A 23,417-nucleotide genomic window follows, 5' to 3' on the forward strand; every position below is an offset into this window, starting at 1 on the left:
GAGTGTGGTGCCTTTTAAAAAGAAGGGTTTTGATACTTTTATAAGTGGATTCAATTTGTTAGATGACGTGACATTTCTTTAGTTGAAAGATAATGGATCGCAGAATTCCTCCACATTAACGAATCAATGGTAAATCTCTTTTTCATGAGAAAGCAGAGTTCCAATTCACTTCCTCTACTGCAACACTGTTGCATCCTCCACTGTCACGAACCACCAATGACCAAAGGAGTCTCTGCGATCTTTGAAAGTGTGGATGAAATTATTGCAGATAACATAGTTTAATTAATCCACATCAAAATTCCTTACTTTAAAGGCCCTTACTTTAAAAGGGTATAGAAGGATCGCCCAGTAAAAAGTCGGCAACTATGAAGGTTTTACTAGGAAAGATCTCACGCATGACAATCCTTTTTTATCTGATACTCTTTTGGCTGACAAGATCTCTGAGCATTCAGACCCCTTTTCTCTCAACATGTTTTTTAGTACAATAACAAGACTATTTTGATGTTATTACTGAAACCATTTCTCAGGAAATGCTTATACTTGGGTTAAAGGAAAGATAACCCGTAAATAAATTTATGTGCATTTTGAAGTTATCCTTAAGTTTATAATATGTTTGTATTTTATTTTATTTTTTTTTGTCGTCCGGTTTAATCTGATCAAGACTCCTGAAACATGAAAAGAGATTCATGTATTTTCAGTTCAATCTCCATCTTAACTCATTTTAAATGCTTCAAAATCCTCTACCAAATCCTTTCAGTTTTTGTCCCCAATTGAACAATTTTCTTTTAAACACAAAGCACCCACATAATTTACTACAACCTGAATTGTATTTTAAGAGCTTATGTGCAACTTTAGCTTAAGTCAAGGCAATGGTTTTGGTCTTCCAAACAGAAAAATGTTATTGAAGGAGAAAATATTATATAAACATAAGAGGAGACTAAGAAGGTAATTAGAATAATGAAAAAGTAGAGAGTTAGAGGTAATGAAAGAAAAGTATGAGGAGGAAATTTGTAAAGAGACAGAGAAGTAGATGAAAGGCTTAAAAGCATATTGACCGAGCCTAGAGTATTGAACATGAATAAACAGATCCCAGACAAGAGCAAAAGTTGCAGGAGAAGAGTATAGCAATATGAACCTACCTAAAACAGAAAGAGAACATACTAATCACGATTAATCAAACACCTTAGAGGCATAAAGCACCCAATATTCATAATCAGGGTTGCGACGAGGGAGAAGGCGTCGACTTGCCCTTGCTCCTCTTTTGTGAAACGGCCCTGGCGAAAGCCTCAACGATCCGCTGCTGAGAGTCCAGGATCATCTCCGTGCGCTTCATCTCCATCTCCATTCGCATGCTCTCAATTTCCCTCGCCATCTCCATCTTCATCTGCTCCATCCTCACGAACCCATCGCGCAACACCTTTATCGCGCCCACCATCTCGGCCACCGCGTCGCTCTCACGCTCCCTCTTCGCGCCGTTGCGCGGCACCATGCCGGGAGGAGGCGCGTTGAAGAATTTCGAAGAGGTGTGGTTTGGCACCCCGGCCGGGATCCGGATCCGGAACCCGGAGGCGGATCCGGATCCAAAACCGTTCTTGTAGAGTTTATTGAGGCTGCGCGTGTTGGATCCAGGGGCGTTCTTGAATTCCTCGTACAGATCATCGTCGTCGTTGTCGTCGTCTGGGAAATTGAGGTTGTTGGTGGGGGTGTTAGGGTTGGTGGCGGTGGTTGTGTCGGTGTGGGGTTTGTTGGGGCCTTTTTCCATGGAATCCATGGATTTGAAGTGAACCCAGGAGGAGGGTGAAGCGGTGGTGGAGTTGTTGATGAGGCGAGGGAGAGGGAGGGAGCGGAGGCGTTGGATTTCGGTGCGGTAGCGTTTGCGGAGTTTTTCCATTTTGTGGCGACACTGGACGGCGGTTTTGGCAGTGGGGGAAGCGTTGGGGCACTGGGCAGTGACGGCATCGGCGACCTCTTGCCAGTGGGTGGCTTTGAGGTTGGTGCGGCCGAGGGAGTACCACTTGTCGCGGTAGGCGTCGATGAGGGCGGAAGTTTCCTCCGGGGTCCAGCATGGCGGGGGGAGACGGCGGGAGGAGGTGGAGGGAGGGGCGGCGAGAGTGAGGGGGAGGGCGGAGGGGGGATTGGAATCAGTGGGGGAAGATGGGGAAGCCATGGGAAGAAAGGTAGTGTTTTTAGGTTAAGGGGGAGGGTGAAGGATATGGAGGAGTGGGGCGGAGGATAAGGAGGGGAAGAAGAGGAGAAGAGAGTGAAAAGGTTGTTGTTTGGGAAAGGGGCATGGTTGTTGTTAAAGTGCTTGGGAGGGATGTGCGGCTGAATTTGTGACGTGGGTGGATGAGGAGGCCACCACCGCTTGGGAGAGATGGAGAGGGGCTAACGTGCGCCGCGGGGGAGAGAGGTCCACCTCTGACTTTGGCCATGACCAATTCCCTTTCCCTTATCATCAAAATTAGCTGTTTGTGGGGTGGGCACTTGGTGGGTGTTATTAAAGTTACCCACCGCCAAGGGTGGGCTGTGTGTTTTTCCCAACATCATTTTTAATGCTTTCTTTCTTTCTTTCTTTCTTTCTTTCTTTCTTTCTTCACCCACCCAGCACTCCTACTTCTACTTCTACTTCTTCTACATTACCTCCTTCTTTCTCCTCTCATCTTTCTTTATTAATTCATATTCTCATTTTTTTTCTTCTTAGTTAGAGTGGGTTACACCTCTAAAAACCTAAGATTCCCCTTCAACAACTTTTACCTAACTTCCTACTTATTTCCTTTTCTATACTTTCGTTTTTTTCTAATATTTAAACACTTTTTCTTTTTATTTCATATTTCTAAAAATATTCAAAAACTAAGTTCCTATTAAACTATTTATAATTATTGTTCTTGATATTATACCGAAATCTATCCTACAATCAAACGAACATTTGTTACTCGAATGATTCGTTTAATTTAAAGGTTATTATGTAATTATTTTGGTTAAATTTATTTTAAACTGCTTCTTTTCTAAATTTGTTTAAAAATATTTAAAGTAAAAGTACTAAAGAAATGTATTGATTATTCAAAGAATAAGAGTAGTGCTCTAAAAAATTATATTATATACGTGAGTGAACTTCATCTATATATATGATTCATTTATCTAATTTTGTTCTTGTGTCTAGAACTTAATAACATCATTTTGGTTTAAATTTAAAAAATTAAATTAAAAAAAAATTATAATTAAATGATCCAATAAAGTAACTTGTTTAATCTATTAACCATAAACTAGAATAAATTCAATTTTTTTTAACTAATAAATAAGTTGAAATAAATTTATTTCCTAAATTTGAAACTATAATAGATCGGATTGAGTGGAATGGTTGGTAATCGTTATCATTGTAGTTGTTTTTAACCACAACGTAATTGGAGCTTTCAAACAGACATAATCACACTTAAAACCTTCTGTCTCTCTCCAAAGTTGTTAAAGTATCCTGTTTTGTCAACAATGATATTCCATTTTGACTCTTTTTAAAGGAATCTTCTCATTGATTTTATCAGCTTATTATTGCTAGTCTTACCACTTGAACCAGTAATTGTTAATTTAAATAGATTGATTTTCTAGGTTCCCAGAAAGTTACAAACACATGAAAACTGCAAGCTTTTGGACTATATTACAAGTTATCAGGATAGATAAATGTTCCAATATTTGTCAATATCTTATTTATATAAAGTAACTTGCCACGTTGATATGTCAAAAATTGAACTTCCTTCCAGAAATGTACAAAATATTACCTAACAAGAGAAAATACTAAAACTTAACCAAACAATATTTTTGTATGATGAAAGGCAAGAAGTGCAAGGCACAAACTTCAATACAATGAGTCAATTATTCTATTCTATGGCTCCACCTAATCTGATGGTGAATGAAGAAATGTTCACTAATTTTGTAGCACACAATAATGTCTGCAAATGGGTGTCATCAGCTAGTATCTTGGGACATAATCCCATTTCCAGTATGCTTTTGTTGTCCACGATGATGAGAATGATGCTGCCCTTTCTTCTACACTAAGTTATGTGCAAGGAAATATGAAATAACAGAAGCGTGAAATATCCACAGACATATCTATCAAACTAGTATACTCACTCACTCTACTCTATTTGATTTGCAATCAGCTAGAATGTCTGGAAGCAACTTGAGCACAAGATCCATATTGAACCCCTTATCACTTAACAAAGAAGGAAAATTTTGAAAGAACAAATCAATGAAACTGAGGATTCAAGACTTTGTGTTCATTCTTCGAAACCGTAATGAAACTGGGTTCTCCAAGATAGAGATCTTAATGCTATTCCAAATTTCAGATTTAGTTGGAAGCTGAGAAATTTTCTCTAAGATTTCCATATCCTCAGATAGAACATAGCCAAAAACGGTGTATGGATTTCTCCATTCCTCGTGATCCGCAAGGCTGATGAAGAATTCTGGACCAGAACCAACCCATGCTACAGATCCTCTTCTTACGGTAGGGCAGTACTCTTTTGGAATATCCTTGAAAATAGACCCATGGGATTCCAATGTTCCCTGAATAAGTGCAAAAGGAGGACCATATGGAGTCTACATCAACATTCAAATTCAAAAACGCAAAAAAAGGGGGTTGTCAATAATCAATAATCTGGAGGTAAGTTGTACAGAAATTAAATTTAAGAACAAAGCAGCCTGCAGAGGACAAGTTTCCACCATTCAGGAACAAACTTCAACTACTTCAAAACAAGAAAGCTAGGATAAAAATTAAGCAGATGCAGGTAAAGGATAGAACCAGTATTAAACACAAATGGATCCACTAGTTGATTTATCCTCTCCTTTTTTCATTTAAATGGCCGATAGAAGAAGCTGAGGACCACAAAAAGTTGAGTTAACCATGAATAAAAAGCTGAAGAACAGAGTCTAACCAAGTCAAATATAATTACCAAGAAATATTGCTATAGAGAATCTGGAAAAGGAAAATAAAATCATTTAAGTAGCATTTGCCGACGGTATAAAAATACAACAACTAGTCATGTGATAAGCAGATGAGCAGACACTTTGTCAACCAAAATCAATTCATTCACAAAGAAATTGATTAAAACAAGCAGCAAATCTGTGCAGAACATATGCACAATTTTCTATAGTTATTAACATAATAAATCTTACCCTTTTTATGTGATTTCCTTTTGAATCCCAAAAGCTTCCTCGGCTTTCAGCTCTATGAATCTGACAACCAATACAGTGAGGCAGTGCCAAGAGTTCAAGAATGTAGAAGACAGAATTTGGAGCGCATTCGGGCAAAAGCTGTGGCAATGAAAGTTTAGAACACATTTTTTTCAGTTTCCTCCTCTCAATCTATCTATCGAACAACTAGGAGAGCATTACACTGTCCCAAATCATATATCTGTAGAAAGTCAAGCCATTATATCTAGATATTGGTCATGATATAACTTTGCATTTTACTAGTAGGCTAGCAGCATGATTGAGGCTCAGAAGACAGAATCTTCATCAAATACGGGCAAAAGTTGAAGCAGAGTTCAAAATTAAAAAATACCTCCCCCTCCTATCCAGTGACACTCTAAACTAAAAGTATAAGGCTAGATGACAGTATGTGCAAGTGCAACATCTTCAAGCTACACCTACTACTTGGTACAGAATATGTCAACACCGACATCACTCACTGCTCTATCCAAAATTGCATTTTTAATATTGAACTTGCCTTAAACACTGGTCGACAAGTGCACTTAGCATCAACCCTAGTAACAAGCCATCTTCCTTGGAACTAGATAATCCTGTATTCCAAGCTTGTATGCATTAAAAGAACTACCTTTTCAAATGTCTCTGAACCTAAATCACTCAAAAAAGACACATATGTACATAATCTTCTCAAAATTATTTTTTTTTTCCAATAGCCCGCTTTACATAATCTGTTCACAAATTATGCAACTTATGCTATCAGCTTTTTCCAAACCTTTGGCTGATGCTATCAGCTGCAACTTATGCAAAGTTTCACAAAAATAATCAGACCAAGTAGATAATAGATGAATGATTCAAGCTGAAAAATAATCAGCATGTGGAAAGCATGTGATCAGATACTGCTTTGGAAAAAGGCAAAAATACGTGCAGTTACTAGAAATTCTAAACAAAGTGTAAAAATCTGTGTTCTCTTTATCTCCAGGTACATTTGAACAAACTTCTCTTCACAAAGATAAGTACGAGAGAAAAAAAAATTACATGAGATTTTCTAAGAGTTAAAACTAACTTATGCATAAGCTAATTTGTAGAAGCTAAATTTAGCTAAAATATAGTTTTCCTAAATTTTTAGACTCTATTGCATAAGCTAAATTTAGCTTTTAGACATGCTACTTTCCCATTTTTTTTTCTAATTTTTCTCTCTTAGCAAGCCAATCAACAAATTTCTTATGCATAGTCAAACTTCTTCTAGTCCATCAGTAAAATGACTAGATGATACAAAAAACAATACTAATAAACCAAAACATGTATGGCATCTATCGGTCCCTCCCCTTCACACACATTAATACAGAAAGAGAAGCAATTTATTAAGAGCTAGATGACTTTTATTTTTTCAAACACATTGGATGTGCCTCGTTTGTTTGTTAGATTTAACATTAAGAATTACATGATAGAAACAACATAAAAATGAAAAACATATCTGGCATACCAGATATAAAATAACCAGGGTAAAAAGGTGCAAATGAAAATGATATAATACAGTGGGTATGTAGAGAATTACTTACTTTTATACGAAGAATTCCATGGTCCGTTTCCATACCAACGATTTCCTAAAAATACAAGTGTATAAGGAAAAGTTATATGTTGCTCAAAGATCTAGTATTCAACAATCACATAGCTTCATGCTGAGCATAAAACAAAAGGATGTTGAGAATATATATATTTCAGCAAATTATGATGAACATAAATCATTGCATAATGCTTACACTTCAATTCAATTATGATAAAAAAGATGGGATACAATTAAGGGCAAAAACTCATAAACACATTAGAATGAAGTTATTCTAACCTAAAGCAGGATTCTCAAAATACATATAGGGAGTAATGCGGCATGATATCAGAAGATCCTCCCAAAGTAATTGAGAAGATTTAGAAGCATTAAAGTCGAATCATTGATTGATTAACTGGCAGGAAATACAATACTACATATTCATTTGTATAGCAAAACTCTTTGCCTTTTATAACAATGCAAAGAGGAAAAACATTTTGCAGTTTTTTTCTACCTTGTTTCTCATCCATAAACAGGTTACTCCTTGACATAAAATTTCTACAATCTAATGCATTTGGTTGGAGCTTAACACGGGATTCTAGAGGAGGTTTCCATGACAAATCTCTTCTTGTTTTTTTTTTTTTTTTTCTAGCTTTTCACTTTGTTGCAATGATTTTTTTTAATCCGAAAAGAAAATACTTTTACAAACCAAATAAAATAATTTGATAGAAAAAACTACAATAAATAATATTCCTACCTCTCCCTTACGAAAGACCAACCCAGAAGTCCACATTACAAGATCTCCCGAGTCTCGTCGATCAGGATTTAAAGCATCCTGTTGCTTTTTTAACCAACACTGAAACGAAAGCAGGAAAATAGAATCAACTATCAAGTACCTCCAAAATTCTATTAAAAAAAAAAGGATTAAAATTTCATTCTTATTCAATTGTTAATTCAAGGCAATGATAAAAAACTAAACCAGCTAGAACAGCAATCTTTACAATGATGATACTCTTATGCCCAACCAAATTCCCAGATCAATCCATTAAACTAAAGCACAAAGACATGAAGCAACTAGATTCGTATTTGTGATAATCTCCAAGAGTTCGCCATGTATCAAGTATTCAGTAATCAGAATATAAGATATGATAAAACCCAATTGCAAGCAGGAAAAAATTGAGAACAGCATCATTTAAATTCTTTAGGCTCATTGACATGAGAAAATCGGACCTCCAATATGGAGCACGAGTACCCAATACACAACCACTGGGGTCAGGCCTTGAGAACAAGTGGCACAAAAACTGAATCTTAGGCAAGATCTAACATTGGGAAGTATACCCAATGAAAACTGCACACTAACAATAAATAAACACTACACGTGAAGCCAAAAGCAAGTGCAAGAGCTAATCAACACGCTAAATATCCTACATCACATGCCTAATATGATAAATTAAATCTAGCAGTGGCAAACCAAAAGAAATGCCACGATACCTCACCAAATCTAGGTCCACACGCCTCTCTATCGCCACAATAAACCCAGGAATTACACAAACAGGGCCCTCCCTCACCGTTACACATTCTCTTACACGCCATGCAACATTCTTCGGAGGAATTCAAAACAAATTCAGAGCCCCATTTGACGGCCTCACCCCAAAGCTCCAAATTCTCAACCCCTCTGCAACATTGCTCTTCTTTTGGACCCTCATCTTCCAGTGAAGGCAGAGATTCACTGTTGGGTCTCAAGATCACGGAAAGGAAAAGGTACACCGCGGAGCAAGAGATTGTGCCAATCAAGAAGAGGGCGAAAAGCGCGAACCTACCAAAATCTGAATCGTTTTGGCGACGACCCATTTTCCAGAATGCAGAGAAATTGAAAGGGGTGGCTTTGTTTTTGGCTTTTCCTTTTTTCTACGTGGGCATGGAAAACGGAGGAAGCGTGAACATCAACAACAGCGCAGAGGACAAGATCGTTGGCGGCTTTTTCATTATGAAGCTGAATCAAACAGAAAGGTGATGCTTCCACCGCAAATAAAAACCACATTATTTCTCATCAATCTATCTTTATCTCTTTTCCTTCTTTTTCCTTTTCCTTTCTTTGTAATTTATGCACTCAGTTTTGTCTTCTGACTCTTGTCACTATTTTCACCTCACATTGCGTGCCTGCAAAGTCCATGCAAAACAAAATTACTGTACAACCTTTGACAACAACCTACTTTCCACCCAGGGGATGATGACGCATTGCTTCGCTAATAATGTTTTTTATAATAGCACTAAAATAGTTTTTATTGCCATTCAAACTTAATTTACTAATTCTTAATTATATTTTAATGTTATTCTCTTATCAGGAATGAAAGTTTGCTAATTAAAGATAGAAGCTCTAAATTTAGTCTTTAAAATTATAATCATGTTATTTAATAATTAAAATTATTAAAATAGCTATCATTTTTTCCTTTTCCAGTTTCAAAGTAAAAAAAAAAAAAATTAAAACTTTGGGTTGTCCTCGCACTTGTTGTAAAATTTCAAGTGGGTTCTCTTATTGTAGTAAAATTTCAAGTGGGTCATCTTATTGAAAACAATTTTAATTGAGTCATAAATTTTAAAATTTTTAGTCAATTAAATCCTTTCAATTAAGTATTGGTAAACTACTCACAAATGCTGACGTGTTACACACTTAATATGTCAATGTAAAAGTGTAATATTACGTGGAATTTTTATTTCAATTAATAGTTTTTGACGTGGCACAAAATTTAATTGTAAAGTTTTAGAGATTTCTTCAGATTAGGACTTTTTAAAGTAAATAGGTTAGAAAAAGGGAAGTAGGGATTTGGTAAGTGAGCACAGGAGACTAATTGAAATCAGAGAGAAGACGAACACAATCACCTCAAGCTGCATGAACCGAACCGAATGTTGACGCCAGTTAAGGTTAGTTTCATTTCGTGATTGGTTTTGTGTTTGCTTTCGTGGTTGGTTTTCTATTGCGTTTTCATTTTAGGGATGGGTAATGAGAAATGGGTTTTTGCGTTGTGGTATGACTAATTATGCGTTGTGGTATGACTATTGATGCGTAGAACTGTAGATATTGTGGTCCCGATATTGCATGTTGAAATGTGTAGAGTTGTACATGTTGTGGTCCCGATATTGCATTTTTCAATTGTTTAGAAGCAGTGGTCCCCTATCTCTGTGAGTGTTTCCTTGGTGAGGATGTTAGTTTGTTCCCTTGTTTGTCTGAGTGTTCCCTCATTTGAGTGGGAGGAAGTGTAATAATAATAATATTTCCCCCCATAATGTACAGGTGTGAACACTTTGTGCTTCATATAATATAGCATGGATGACAAACTTATTAAAGTTGTGGTCCATCATACTGGACATTTTGTTAGTGATGAGAATGGGAATTTAAAGTTTGATGGAGAAATAGTAGAATGGTCTTGTGATCCAGACTTGTGGAGCTATTTTGGCATATTAGTTTTAGTGAAAGACTTGGGTCATATAGATGTCAAAGATCTCCGGTACAGTTTAGGAAGTCAGTTAGTTGTGCCAGATGGGTTAGAACTATTGAGTGATGATCGGGGTGTTATGCGTGTGTTGAACATTGCGAGGTTAAATGATGAAGTTCATCTCTACGTGGTTCATAATACCATGGAACCTCAAATAATAGAAATGATTGATTGGGTTGATGGTTATGTTGATGCTGAAGGTGATGTTGCAAGAAAAGCGGAGGAGGGTGAGGGTGATGTTGATGCTGAAGTTGGAATAGAAATGGAGGAGGGTGAGGGTGATGTTGATGCTCAAGTTGGAACACAAATGGAGGAGGGTGACAGTGATGTTGCTAAAGATATGCAAGATATAGTTGGTGATGGTGATGGTAATAGTGATGATGTAGATGACACTGGGATACATGATGTAGATGATTTTGAGCTAGAAGATGTAGATGAGGATGAGGATGTACATGAGGATGAAGATGTAGATGAGGAAGTAGGTGAGGAAGTTGAATGAGTCTGTCAATGAAGAAAGTTTGGTTGATGTCACCATTCAATGTGACATTGGGACTTCTAAAGGAAAAGTGATAGAATAACCTTGCACTTCAATATGTGAGTGTTCACGGACAACTGATGCTATATTCATGAAGTTTGTGGACTTTCTGACATTGAGTGGTTGTCAGATGAGTTGGTTAGTGCTACAAATAATGAGGAGGATAAGGATGATATAGGAACTTATGGTAGGTTTCTCACTTTTGCAATGCCTAAAAGTTTAGATGAATATAAATGGGAAGTAGGAACCTTTTTCACTGAGAAGAAGGAATTCGCAGAAGCCATTAGGACTTATGCACCGAGTAATGTGAAAAAATTAAAATTTATTAAGAATGAAAAGAAGAAGGTATCAGTAAAGTGTTTGGGGGCAAATGGGAAATGCAAATGGTATGCTTATTGCACATATATGTGTGGTGTGAAGTCATGGAAGCTAAGAAAAATCATTGATTATCAAAGTTGTACTAGATATTTCAATGTAAAGTTGATGACTTCGAAATGGTTGAATCAAAAGATGGAAAAAACTGTGAGAGAAAACCCTAATATGAAGGTGATGGACATTAAGGACAAAGTAACTAGGAAATGGAATGTTGGTATATCTCGAAATATGGCTTTTAGGACAAGAGTCATTCCAAAATATAATGTTGAAGGGTCATTCAAGGAATAATTTAGAAGAATTTATGATTATGGTCATGAGCTTTTGAGAACACATCCAGGTTCAACAGTGAAAATAAAAGTTGAAAACAATAACGGTGAGCTAATCTTCAATAGATTTTATGCATGCTTGAAGACATGTAAAGATAACTTCATATGTTCTAGACCCATTATTGGGTTAGATGGATGTTTCTTGAAAGGAAAATATGGAGGGGAGTTACTAATAGCATTTAGAAGAGATGCAAATGAACAAATTATGTCCATAGCATATGTTGTTGTTGAGGTAGAAAACAAAGACTCGTGGACTTAGTTCTTGGATCTTCTCATTGAGGACCTTGGTGGGGAAGTTGTGTGTGCATCATGCACATTTATTTCAGACGAATAAAAGGTCAGTGTTAACAAATTTTAATTACAATAAATTTGACATATAAGTAAGTTGACTTAACTATTTTAAAATGTCAAGGTCTTTTGCCAACTATTCAAGATCTTCTACCTAGGGTAGAACAAAGTTTTGTGTTAGACATTTGTATTCAAACTTTAGAAAGAAATTTCTTGGGAAAATCCTTAAACGTCTCATGTGAAGGGCAGGAACAACCACATATCCACAACAATAGGAGCCTAAAATAAGGAACATTAAAGAGGTCAATTTGGAGACATTTAAATACTTGATTGTCATTCCACTAAGGTATGTATTCACTATTATAAATGGTTTATATACTCACATTTCACAGTTGTATTTACTCACATTCAATTGTCCCAGGTTTTGGTCAAGATCTAGATTCACCCCTACATTAAAGTGTGACTTTCTTGTCAACAACATGTGTGAGGGCTTCAATAGTGTACTAGTTTATACTAGGTCTAAGCCCATTATTACCATGTTAGAAGACATTAGGGTTTACTAAGAGATGAGCTCCCAACAGAATAAAGATGACATCATATGAAGGTTCTGTCTGCCCTAAAGTTCTTAACATATTTCAAAAGGAATCATGGTTAACCAGATATTGGATACCAAGGTAACTTTAATGACACAATTAACTTATGTTCACATGATCACTATTTTATTGCTAACTGTGTTGTCAATTTGTATTCATGATAGGTGGTCATCAAATAAATTATTTGAAGTCATACACATTTCTCAATTTGGGAGCAATTTGTTGTCAATGTTGACAAAATGGATTGCACATGTAGAAAATGGACCATTACTAGCATTCCTTGCACTCACGCCATTACTGCAATAAAATTTTTGAATTTAAATGCAAAAGAATACATTGGGCATTGATTTAGGAAGTCAACATATGAAGAGACCTACAACACAATCATTTATCCTATTAATGGTCAACGTGTCTGGGAAATTACGTCACATCCAGATGTATTACCCCCAAAGAAAAGAACAATGCCAGGAAGGCCTAAGAAGAAATGAAGACTAGAGGCTTCGGAGATGAAGAAGAATGAAAGTAAATTAAGAAAGGGTGCGACCAGAAAAAAGATTTGGTGTTTGCAAGCAACTTGGACACAACAAAAAATCTTGTCCACAAAGACCTCCAACAGATGTGCTTCCTACTCAACAATCTACTCATGTACAACAAACTGAAGTAACAGTATCTCCCATCACAAGAAACTGAAGTCACAATATCTCCACCAACATATGTGCTTCCTACTCAGCAATCTATTGTGCTTCCTACTTAGCAATTTATTGTGCTTCCTACTCAGAGATGTTAGGACTTTCATTTTGAATATAGTCTTTTATATTTGATGTAATGTTTAATATTGAAAAACAATATTTTATCAGTTTTCTTTTGGTGTATTTTGATATTAAAAGGCAATGTTTGATGAGGTTTCTTTTGGTTTATTTTGATATTCAAAGACAATGTTCTTTTAGGGCTCTGTTAAAGTATATTATTAGGTTTCTTTTGCTTATTGACTACAATTGTTCATGTAAAAGTAAATCATCCCTTCTTGCTTATTGACCATTGTTGTATTTTGCTTATTGACCATTGTTGTATTTATTAATTACCATTGCTGAATAATTTTTCATAGATTATTAAATATTAATCAGTAACTTTATAATTAAAACACACATTAACATTACAAATACCAAATTACAAATTAACCAAGTTTCATCAACATTGATATTACAATTACATTAAAAACACATATAACAAAGATCATCCCCAATAACACCTTCAACCGTTTTTCCAACATAAGAACACTTTTCTCTAAACAAGTTATTTTCAACTTTTTAATATCGGTTTGTTCCATTTTCATCATAGTTCCACCCACTTTTTCATTTCTTGCACTTTGACTTATTTCTTCTACATTCAGCTCATTTCCTTCATCAATTTCTTCTTCACTGCACCAGTGAAAGAAGTTGCAGCCAACGAAATTTTCACTCCCACCCTGTTCAACAACGCAACAACAACACACATCCTTTCATTCCCTCGTCAAAACCTAAAAAAATAAAACTCACATTTATGCTTCCATGAAACATACCTTGAAGTTAGGGTAACTCCAAAATTTTTTGCCTTATTTTTAGGGGTTCTCGCAACGTGGAACACTGCATTGTGACCACAAAAACAAGTGGGTTTTACACCCAACCTCCTACCACTACCACTACTGTGTTGAATGCCCCAACCCTTGCATGTGCAAGACGAAGATGAACGAGACATTCCTCAGCTGAACAGTGTTGTTCTTCTGCCTTCCACAAGCTCTTCTTTCCCGAGACGAAGATGTATGAGAAATTGTATGTGAGGGAATCTCTTTAAATATTAGGGTTGCCCACCATAATAATTTTAGCTTCCACATGGAATTGATGATGGTAAAACACATCATCTACTGAATTTATACACAATGACACATCGTTTAAAAAAATTACAAATCAACATCTGTTAACATTGTCTGTGAACACTTAACAGAAAAGGCTTAATTGATTATTTTTTCAAAATTTAAGACCCATTTCAACAAGAAGATCCACTTCTACTATAAATATGAGGACCATTTAAGAGTTTAAAAAAAACACCTTTAATATTTTTGGGGATTTGTATACTTTTCAAGAGATGAATTATAATATCATAATTTCAAAGACTAAGTAAGAATTAAAAAAAAAAAATAGAAAGCAAAGGCATTTGAATTAAGGCAATTCAATTGATTCAAGTTATAAAATACTTTTTTTATAACCATGTCAGAAATTTTGGAGAATGTGATGTTTTTGTATTATCGTGTGAACATTTGCACTGTTCACTATATATAATATCAATATGTCCTTGTTGTAATATCCCATACTCAATAATCAATTCTACTTGCTACGATATCTTATAATTAATTCATCTATATTCTAAGATATGTAACCCAGGACAGTTTTAAATTATTATATTTTAAATTACATAATTTGGAATTATGAATTATATTTCGGATTAAATAATTATGTTTTAGATTATGCAATTTAAATAGTATTTTGAATTACTTAATCTATTATCATATTTTAAATCACATTTATGTAATATGAGAAAATATTAGAAGTTACGTAATTCAAAATCATATTCTAATTACATAACTTTGTTTGAATTATAAATTCTGAAATTATATTTTAAATTACTTAATCTAAAATATATTTTAGATAGGACTGAAGGGAAAACCGTGCGACGCGCAAGAATGAGTGGAGAAAAAACAACAAATTTCAGTACAGAAAAAACAACATAAGTCCACGTGCTAATGTACAGAAGTGTTTTCATATTTAGCTCTGTTAAATAATTACCTTTTTTGAATTGAAAATTTAAATAGAAAGATATAATTTCACTACTTTATTTTAAAATCAAAAATATTCTTCGAAGTTCATTTTAACCAAAATCAAATTTTAATATTAATTCCATTGTAATACAGCTTTACATGTTCGTGTTTGGATTCATTTTAGGCACACATAAAAAACAAAAGCACACAACCACAACACAAGACTAGTAATTCGAAACTTAGCATTATATGGTATTTTACCCAGAATTACACTGTCATGAATGGAACAATTTACATAATCTGTAACGAGATCGTCATGTCAAATAAAAACTACAAAAAATTCTAAAGCAATGCAGAAAGAAATTTTATCAAAGAACTTGGAGAGGGGCAACACCCTGCAGTGCAGAAAAAGAGCACACTGGAAACTAAACTACAACAAGTCAGTTAAGATCCCACACACCATGACGGGTAGTGAAATGAAAGCCTTTCAACGAAAAAAAATAAATTCTAAGAACAATGCAAATCTAGACTGAGAGACCAATCATTCACAAGAAGCACAAGGATCTAAATAAACATAAAGCAATGTAGAGAATTCGGATTTGCATGAAATATAACAGAAAACATCATTATATTAAACCTAGTATGTATTAGAAGCACTTTTGAAAGGCAGGTGAAATGTCAAAATATCCTAAGAATCTTTTAAATATAAAAAAGTCAGTAATCTGATATTCTAATTTCGCAGGCATCAGCTTCCAAGGCCTTTTAAGATTCCAAACATATTAAATACTTAAAAAGTATTTGCTACTTAAGGCGACTTGGAAACTAACTAGCCCACTGGAGTTAAAAAATTCACGAGAAGACAGTTTTTAGTATGACATTTTGGTTAGTTCTTGTTTGTCAATGGGGCATGAGTTTAGTTAAATCATGCAGGGTATATAACCTGGATATAATGCGCCAATCCCCTTAATTTCTTGAAATTCAAAATCTTCCAGTAACACAGATGATATTGAATCCATTCAGCTACTTTACAACCTCGTAAAGTTGCATTTTCCAATGATATAGCATAAGGGTAATTGGTCTTCCAGATATTACGCAACTGGATTCGATAGTAATGAAGTGTGGAAAAGAGATGCATCGCAAAAAGAAAAAGAAAAATTCCGAGGGTGGCAAGTAAAGGATCTCAAAGAAAATTATATAATGCTCCATTTGGATCTTGTACTCCCCCTCCGTACAAGATATCATGTTAAACACTCCAGCAACACACTATCAGTTCATCATGCTTTCTAGGATGTGTTACTATTTCGTAAACTTTCCTTTATTTATTGCCGAAGTAGTGCTCATATTACTACTATCAATGGTAGCTCCACAATGTGCAGCGTAGTTCATTCTTGTTCGTGATCATACCACTGGCGAATATATAATCATTCCAAAGAAAAATATCTCTGTTGTGACGAAAAAAACCAACTTTATGACAGCAGGAAAAAATCCAATAATCCGTAATCAAAAAGTAATATCCAGGGCCTTGGTTCTTTCCAATTGTACAGGACATGGAGTGTGATCTTTCACATTTCCCACCCATAAGGGAACCTTATAATACGAAGTTAAATTATACATCATATGCTCAGCATTTCTCTTTCCATTATAATCAACTTCAGCTTACAGCACAAATTCAAGAAGTAGGAATTTGTCTTGTCCATCGAGAGAAGACTTGAATTGACATAACCCTTCAATTAGTGACATTCCTAAACCAGGCAATTACTTAGTAATGCTCAGCTCCAAATGGTAGGGCGTCATATTGAGTATAAGCTTCACATTCCACATCCTACAGCAGTCTTTTTGATGTATTTAGATCTGTTCATAGACAAATTCACTAGTGACCAGGTGTTCAACCTTTTCCAGTCATCCCTTACCAAAAATATGGAGATGCCATTCGAGGATAGAGACAACTCAGAGAAAATGAGATTTACATAGTCTGGTGCTTCTGCATGAACTTCACAAAATGCAATGGCATCAAGTTAGAAAACTTACCTCAATAATAAGACCCAGAGCCGCCGCCACCACCCATATAGCTGCTGCTACCGCCACCCACACCTCTACCAGAGTACATGGATGAATATGAGCGGCCTCCAACCTATAACATCAACAACACACTCAAATATGCGAATGTCGCAGATAGATAAATATAAAACACACTACTTCTAATTGAGATAGACAAGAAACATTACATCACTTCCACGAGATTCGTAATCACCACCATAACTTGATGTGTACATACCACCATCACTACCACCAAAAGAACCTGACATGCAACACACAATAAAGATGTAAGCACTTAACAATTAATGTTTAAGATAACACTTAAGACTATATGTGCCACAATATTCACCTCCACCATAACTTATGCCCTGTCGACTGCCATACGTCCCATGTAATTCTTGACTGGAAATGGAAGTTCTGCTGCCACTATATCCCAGACTAGATCTTGCAAGTCTACCAATCAAAATGCGGGATAAGTTACTAAAAAACACCGGGGTTGAGGCAAGGAGAATGCAAGAACCTTGTTCAGATAAAAACTAACCTATCACGATAAGCATCTCCATACTGTGGAGCACTACTTCCATATTCATAATCTAAACGGGATCTTGATTGGCGAGCACCAGTATCATACCGTGGAGGAACATCATCCTGATGAGATAAATTAATGTAAAAACATTTCATTTTATCAAAAAGAAAACTGAAATGACAATTAAAATGATCTAGTTAAAATAAAATTAATAGATTTCAGAAATAAAACTTACTATAGCAGTATAAGGACGTTTTGAGCCAGCTATAGATTCATAGTCACGGGGTCGTCCTTCTCGATAACTTAGATGGGGAGGAGGAGGCCTCTCAAATCTTTGGCCATAGCCATCATCAACATAACCCCTCTTTGGTGCAGCACGAGAACTACTTCTATGTAGCTCAGGGTAGTCAGAACCACGGGCAGGATAATCCCTATAAGATGTGTGCCTCTGAGATGCTATCCTAGAGCCATAATCTGCAGCAACTCTGCTTCTTGGAGGCAGCAGATCCTCACGTCGACTATAGTCTCTTTTCATGCCACTTTTTGAATATGCAGGAGCTAACAGGCAACAAGACAATATTATAGTATATTATTCATAAAGACACACTAACAAGGGGATGTCACACATGCACACATGTATAGATAGATATATAATTCATACCAGTCAATCTCCTTTCAAAGGTTCTAGCTGGAGGAGCAACTGGCCTGTCTCTTTCTAGCATGGATGTGACAGGACGTCTACTTCTAACACTAACAGGTCTAACTGGTGGAGCACGACTTCCAATGCCTCTAACCACACGGGTAGGATAACTAGATGGAGCAGGTCGACCACGTGAAGGTCTTGCCAATCTTCCAGAGTTGCGAGAACGAAAGTCTGTCCCATGGTTATTGTGTTTCCCATGGCCTCTCTGAAGAGGTTTTGAAAGAGGCCGTGATAATCTAGCCCTAACTTTTGCCTGAAACAACCAAGAAGCATTATATAATGACACATTTAACAGTTGCAAATGAACAGTGTATTTAATAGTCAAGCTAACCTTTCTGTCACCTTCACCTAACCCAGCACTAGTTATGCTATCAGCACATTCCACAGCAGCAGCATGTGTACTAAATGTAACAAATCCATAGTTCTTCCTGCGTGCAGCTGGCATGTTCCTAGCAAGCTCAATTTTTTCAATCTCTCCATATTTCTTGAGAAGATCCCGGACATAATCTTCATCCCATGACGGAGGTAGTGAATCAATAAATACAGTTTTAACCTGCAGTTACATACACATGATCATTTCAAGTTATTAACAGCTAAACACCCATGACCATCACAGAGACAGAAAATATTCTTAAATATGATAAAGTTTAACCTTCCTCCAGAGTAAATTGGATTAAGTTTGTGGAAATTTTTTAATTGAACAATAAAGTCAAGCAACAGTATTGTTTTGATAAATCAGTAGAAAACTAAGTCATAACCCTAAAATACTGTCATTCAAAAAACTGCTGAAGCACTACGTTGGAAGTCAATGTAGATTTTATGCTTCCATAAGATCAGAGAACCATACTTTGTATTTCCTATGTAATGACCCTTGGCAAAAGCAAGGAAATCAGATTCATAAAGATACCTGTGCCATAATTTCATCACCCAGATCAATAAAGGAATCAGCAAAGGAAACCTTCGCAGGCTTATCAACTCCAAACACAACATCTCTCTTTTGCAATCTCCTGTAGGCTTCCTTAGCATCTGAACGAGATGAAAACTCTAAAAATGCAAATCCTCGGTTCATCCCCTCGTTGGTATCATCTTCTACTAAAGTCAAATCCTCCACATTTTCTACTCCATAATGTTTTAGTTTCTCCTTCAACTGGCACCAGAAGTTGCAATTAGCAGTTAGTCAAGCCCTGAAAGTGGCAAGAAATAATACTAGAAAGGATAACTTGAGTATCAAAGGCAGCAAGAAATAGACCAAGAGAAAAACTTACAGCTTCCTTTTTCCAAGTCTTGCATATGTTACCTAAGTAGAGAGTATCACTGTCCTGACTTGGAGTAACACCACATTGTTTACCATTAATCTGAAATTGGAGCGATAAAAACACGATTTAATATGCTAGCAATTTTAAACCTGCTTTAAACAATAAGATAAAAAATTACCACTGGATTTTTTAGCTCCACCACAGCTCTTTTTGCTTGCTCAACAGTTTCAAAACGCAAGAATGCAAATCCCTTGTTTCTTCTAGTCTGGGGATTTATCATCAGCCTGACTTCAGTAACTACCCCAACTTTGCTGAAAACCTTCTTCAGGTCATGCTCAGTAGCATTCTTATCTAGTCCCCCGACAAATACTTCAAATTCCTTACGCTTTCGCCTCTCCTTTACAACTTTGCGGTGTTCCTCTTCCACCACGTCGGGCACCTGGGCATGCTCATGCTCCTCACCAACATGTTCACCATCATCATCATCCTCAACTTCTTCGTAAACATATTCAACTTCTTCATCACCTGTATCACCCTCTTCGTCACCTATAATCTCTTCAGGTTCTTCCTCTACTTCATCTGCCTCATCCTGACCATCTTGTTCAATTTCCTTTTCATCATAGTCAACACCACCATAATCCTCTGCTTCATACTCAGGATAATTATCCTCTAAATCTAAATGTTCACCTTTTTCATATTCATCTATAGACTCCTTAACCTCCTCTTCATTGTCTGCCAAAAAATAAATATTTAAAACCCCAGTCAAATACACAACCCTTCTATCATCACATTAATTAATAAAATAAGGAAGTCCGTGTTTCGCAATCAATCCTCATCATTCTTGGTCTAATACGTCCACCAGTGCAGAAGACAGCACTAATATGCATCAGGAAAGGAACTATAGAAAAAAAAAATCAACAAAAAAAACCCATCTTCGTAGCATATCCATCCCATATAACAGCTTCCATCTTAAGTTACACAATGAATACAAAAAGGAGCAATAAGAGGCAGCACCATCCAAACTAATTCATCGTAAGAATTTTTTCCATAATTTTCAAAAATGGTTTGGGTGGACGGGCTGTATCAATTTATCCTTACCACAACCAAACTATATTTTCACCAGTTATTTCCTAATCAAATTAAGATATTGACGAAGAACCAATACACGGGTGCAGAACACAAGGCTTTAAAAAACTGCCTGAAATCATAATTATGGCTGCATCGTCAAGGTTTTGGGGCTCTCCACAATCTCACAATTGTCAACCACAGCTGTGGTCATCTTTGTCTGCAATTTTCCGCAAAGCCAATGATTGTAATGAAACAATAACTACCGCAATTTCCCACATGCCAAGGATTATGAGAAAACCACAACCTTCGATTGTGATGAAAAACTACAACCGTCTCCAATTTCCCCCAATGTGAAGTATTGGGAGGAAGCTATGACCATAATTACAACCGCGATTTAAAACCTTTGCAGAACCGAAATTCACACGACCCCCGTCTTAAAGTCCAAGTAAAATTTTGAACTTTCTACAATCCCCATGACACATATAATTCAGAACATACAGCAAATAATGAAATACATATAACACTGCACGCATCTCACCCTCCAACGATCCAAATAAAAAGCCTAAAAAATATATAAATTAAATAAAGAGACTTACTTTCCACCTTAGCCGACCCATTTGGGGCTTCCGGAAGCTCTTGGTCCACGTCAAAGTGTTTTTCTTCCATTCCAACATCAACAGCTGAATTTTCTGCATGATTTTTCGCCTCCACTTCAGCAGTTTCTGGCTCACGCTGGTTATCAGGTGCAGCCTTCGAGGATCCTCTCGACGCCCTCTTCGCTGCAGCGCCTCTCTTCACTACCCTCGGAGGCATTGTCACAGAGTTATTGACGCAGATCGAGGAAACTATCCCCGGAGGAAAAAATACCCAATTGAAAATAAAACCCTAATTTGTAGAAGAAGGAAGGAAGGGTTAAAGTCGAAGACCAATGAAAATTGAAGTGAAACAAAATGCGAAAAAAGGTAAGGAATTTGGAGAAGAGGGAAACAATAAAAAGGCAGAGAGAGAGAGAGAGAGGTTGAGAATCAAATAGGGAACAAACGCAAAAGCAAAGGCAAAACCCTTGGAAAGGAATAAGTGTGGCATGTGGTTATTAAGAATGTTTTGTAGGGTGAAAATTAAATAAAATATGCAATTAATAAAATAGAATAAGAGATAAATTAGGCATATAAAGATATGAGATAAATTAAATTTAAAAAATTAAGATACTAACATTGTGAGACAGACAAGATTAGCAGAAATAAATAAAAAATTGAATATGAGATATATTAAATTCAAAGTATAAAAACACAAAAATATGAAACAAATTAGACCCGGAGGAACAAAACTTAGGTCAAAAGATATAAAAACACTATAATAAGATAAACTAGGCAAAAAGTTGTAAACAAAACAAATTACAAAACGATAACGACATCAGAATATATAAAATCAATAAAGACAAATAAAATATAAGCAAACCTTACTCTCTTAGATTTATACCTAAAGAATTTCTATGAAGATAACGATACTTCGTCAATCCAGGAATGGTAAATACACTTGCGTGTATTTTCAAATAAAAATTGTTGGTTTGAGTGGACTCTATTCGATTCAGTTAGATAAATCGATTTGTTTGACTCGGTTTGATTCGATTTAGTTCATTTAATTTAGTTTAGTTTGATTCGGTTCGGTTTGATTCAATCAGTTCGGTTTAGTTCAATTAAGTTTGGTTTGATTCGATTCAGTTCGGCTCGTTTGAATAGGTTCAGTTAGACTCCTTCGGCTAAGTTCGGCTCTGTTCATTTAGCTAAGCTCGGCTCTACTTGTTTGTTATGATTAGTTCGGTTGAGCTAAGCTCAATTTAGTTCAACTTGGTTTAATTCAACTTGGTTCTACTCGATTTGATTTGATTCAGCTTGGCTTGATTTGATTCGGTTTGACTTGACTCGATTCGGTTCATCTTGGTGTGACTCAGTTTAATTCTATTCCGTTTGGTTCAACTTAATTCAATTTATTTCACACTTTTATTGTCAAGTGACACCATTTTAGTTTGACGAATGACAATTATTTTTAAATTTCTATAAAATAAAAAATAAAAGTAAAAATAATTAAAAAAATATTTTAAAAATTAAAAAAATACGACATAATACACATACGACCTAGTTATTTTATTTTTTCAAAATAAATACTCAATTGAAAAAAAAGTAAAGGACTTAATTGAAAAAAGTGACGAGAAATAAAAATTATCTATATGATTAAACCAAATATTAACATATTAAAATAAATTACTTTATAAATTATTAAAAATTTAGGTTAATTAATTCTATTTTATCTATTATATGAATTTTTTTTATTTTAATAATCTATCTGATTAATGTAATCATTAATAAAATATTAGCTACATAATCAATTACATTTACCGTTATAACTTATTATAGTGTAAATCTTATCAGTTTTCAACGGCAAGTTTGGAGAAAACTAAGTTTTGCTTCTTTATTATATATCGTTTTACGTGCTTTTTCTTTACTTTGTAAACAGTTTTTTCCAGCTTCAAATAATTCTGTGATGTTTTTTCTTCGAATTTCTATCTTCCTTGTGTATGGAGAATTTTGATTATGAAACAAAGAAAATTCTTCCTCTTTTTCTTTTTTTTTTCTTTCTAATACCTCGTCCCAAGCATGCATTTGGTCAACGTTGATTACATTTAAAA

At 35.5% G+C, this 23,417-nt stretch overlaps 3 protein-coding genes across 4 annotated transcripts; all 3 read right to left on the bottom strand.

The window, feature by feature from the left end:
• Positions 1-996: 996 nt before the first annotated feature.
• LOC106758122 (trihelix transcription factor ASIL2-like) lies at positions 997-2,611 on the bottom strand. Its single transcript, XM_014641047.2, has one exon. The coding sequence runs from the start codon at positions 2,165-2,167 to the stop codon at positions 1,214-1,216; it is 954 nt and encodes a 317-aa protein (XP_014496533.1). The 5' UTR covers positions 2,168-2,611; the 3' UTR covers positions 997-1,213.
• Positions 2,612-3,787: 1,176 nt separating this feature from the next.
• Positions 3,788-8,937, bottom strand: LOC106758092. Its single transcript, XM_014641006.2, has 5 exons — positions 8,231-8,937; positions 7,497-7,595; positions 6,756-6,800; positions 5,164-5,301; positions 3,788-4,587 (listed from the first exon to the last, which is right to left on the bottom strand). The coding sequence occupies exons 1-5, from the start codon at positions 8,588-8,590 to the stop codon at positions 4,255-4,257; spliced, it is 975 nt and encodes a 324-aa protein (XP_014496492.1). The 5' UTR covers positions 8,591-8,937; the 3' UTR covers positions 3,788-4,254.
• Positions 8,938-16,317: 7,380 nt separating this feature from the next.
• Positions 16,318-21,807, bottom strand: LOC106759331 (nucleolin). Of its 2 annotated transcripts, none has more exons than XM_022779951.1 (12): positions 21,328-21,807; positions 19,842-20,395; positions 19,673-19,762; positions 19,315-19,554; positions 18,739-18,960; positions 18,366-18,660; positions 17,940-18,262; positions 17,720-17,826; positions 17,528-17,631; positions 17,367-17,440; positions 17,170-17,272; positions 16,318-17,011 (listed from the first exon to the last, which is right to left on the bottom strand). In XM_022779951.1, the coding sequence occupies exons 1-11, from the start codon at positions 21,542-21,544 to the stop codon at positions 17,171-17,173; spliced, it is 2,328 nt and encodes a 775-aa protein (XP_022635672.1). In that variant the 5' UTR covers positions 21,545-21,807; the 3' UTR covers positions 16,318-17,011; position 17,170. The 2 variants fall into 2 exon arrangements, with proteins under 2 accessions (XP_022635672.1, XP_014497946.1); XM_014642460.2 differs by having other exon boundaries at positions 16,318-16,992; positions 21,328-21,806.
• Between the last annotated feature and the right edge of the window lie 1,610 nt (positions 21,808-23,417).

Source organism: Vigna radiata, chromosome 4, assembly GCF_000741045.1.
Source record: "Vigna radiata var. radiata cultivar VC1973A chromosome 4, Vradiata_ver6, whole genome shotgun sequence".
In the NCBI taxonomy this organism is placed as follows: domain Eukaryota; kingdom Viridiplantae; phylum Streptophyta; class Magnoliopsida; order Fabales; family Fabaceae; genus Vigna; species Vigna radiata.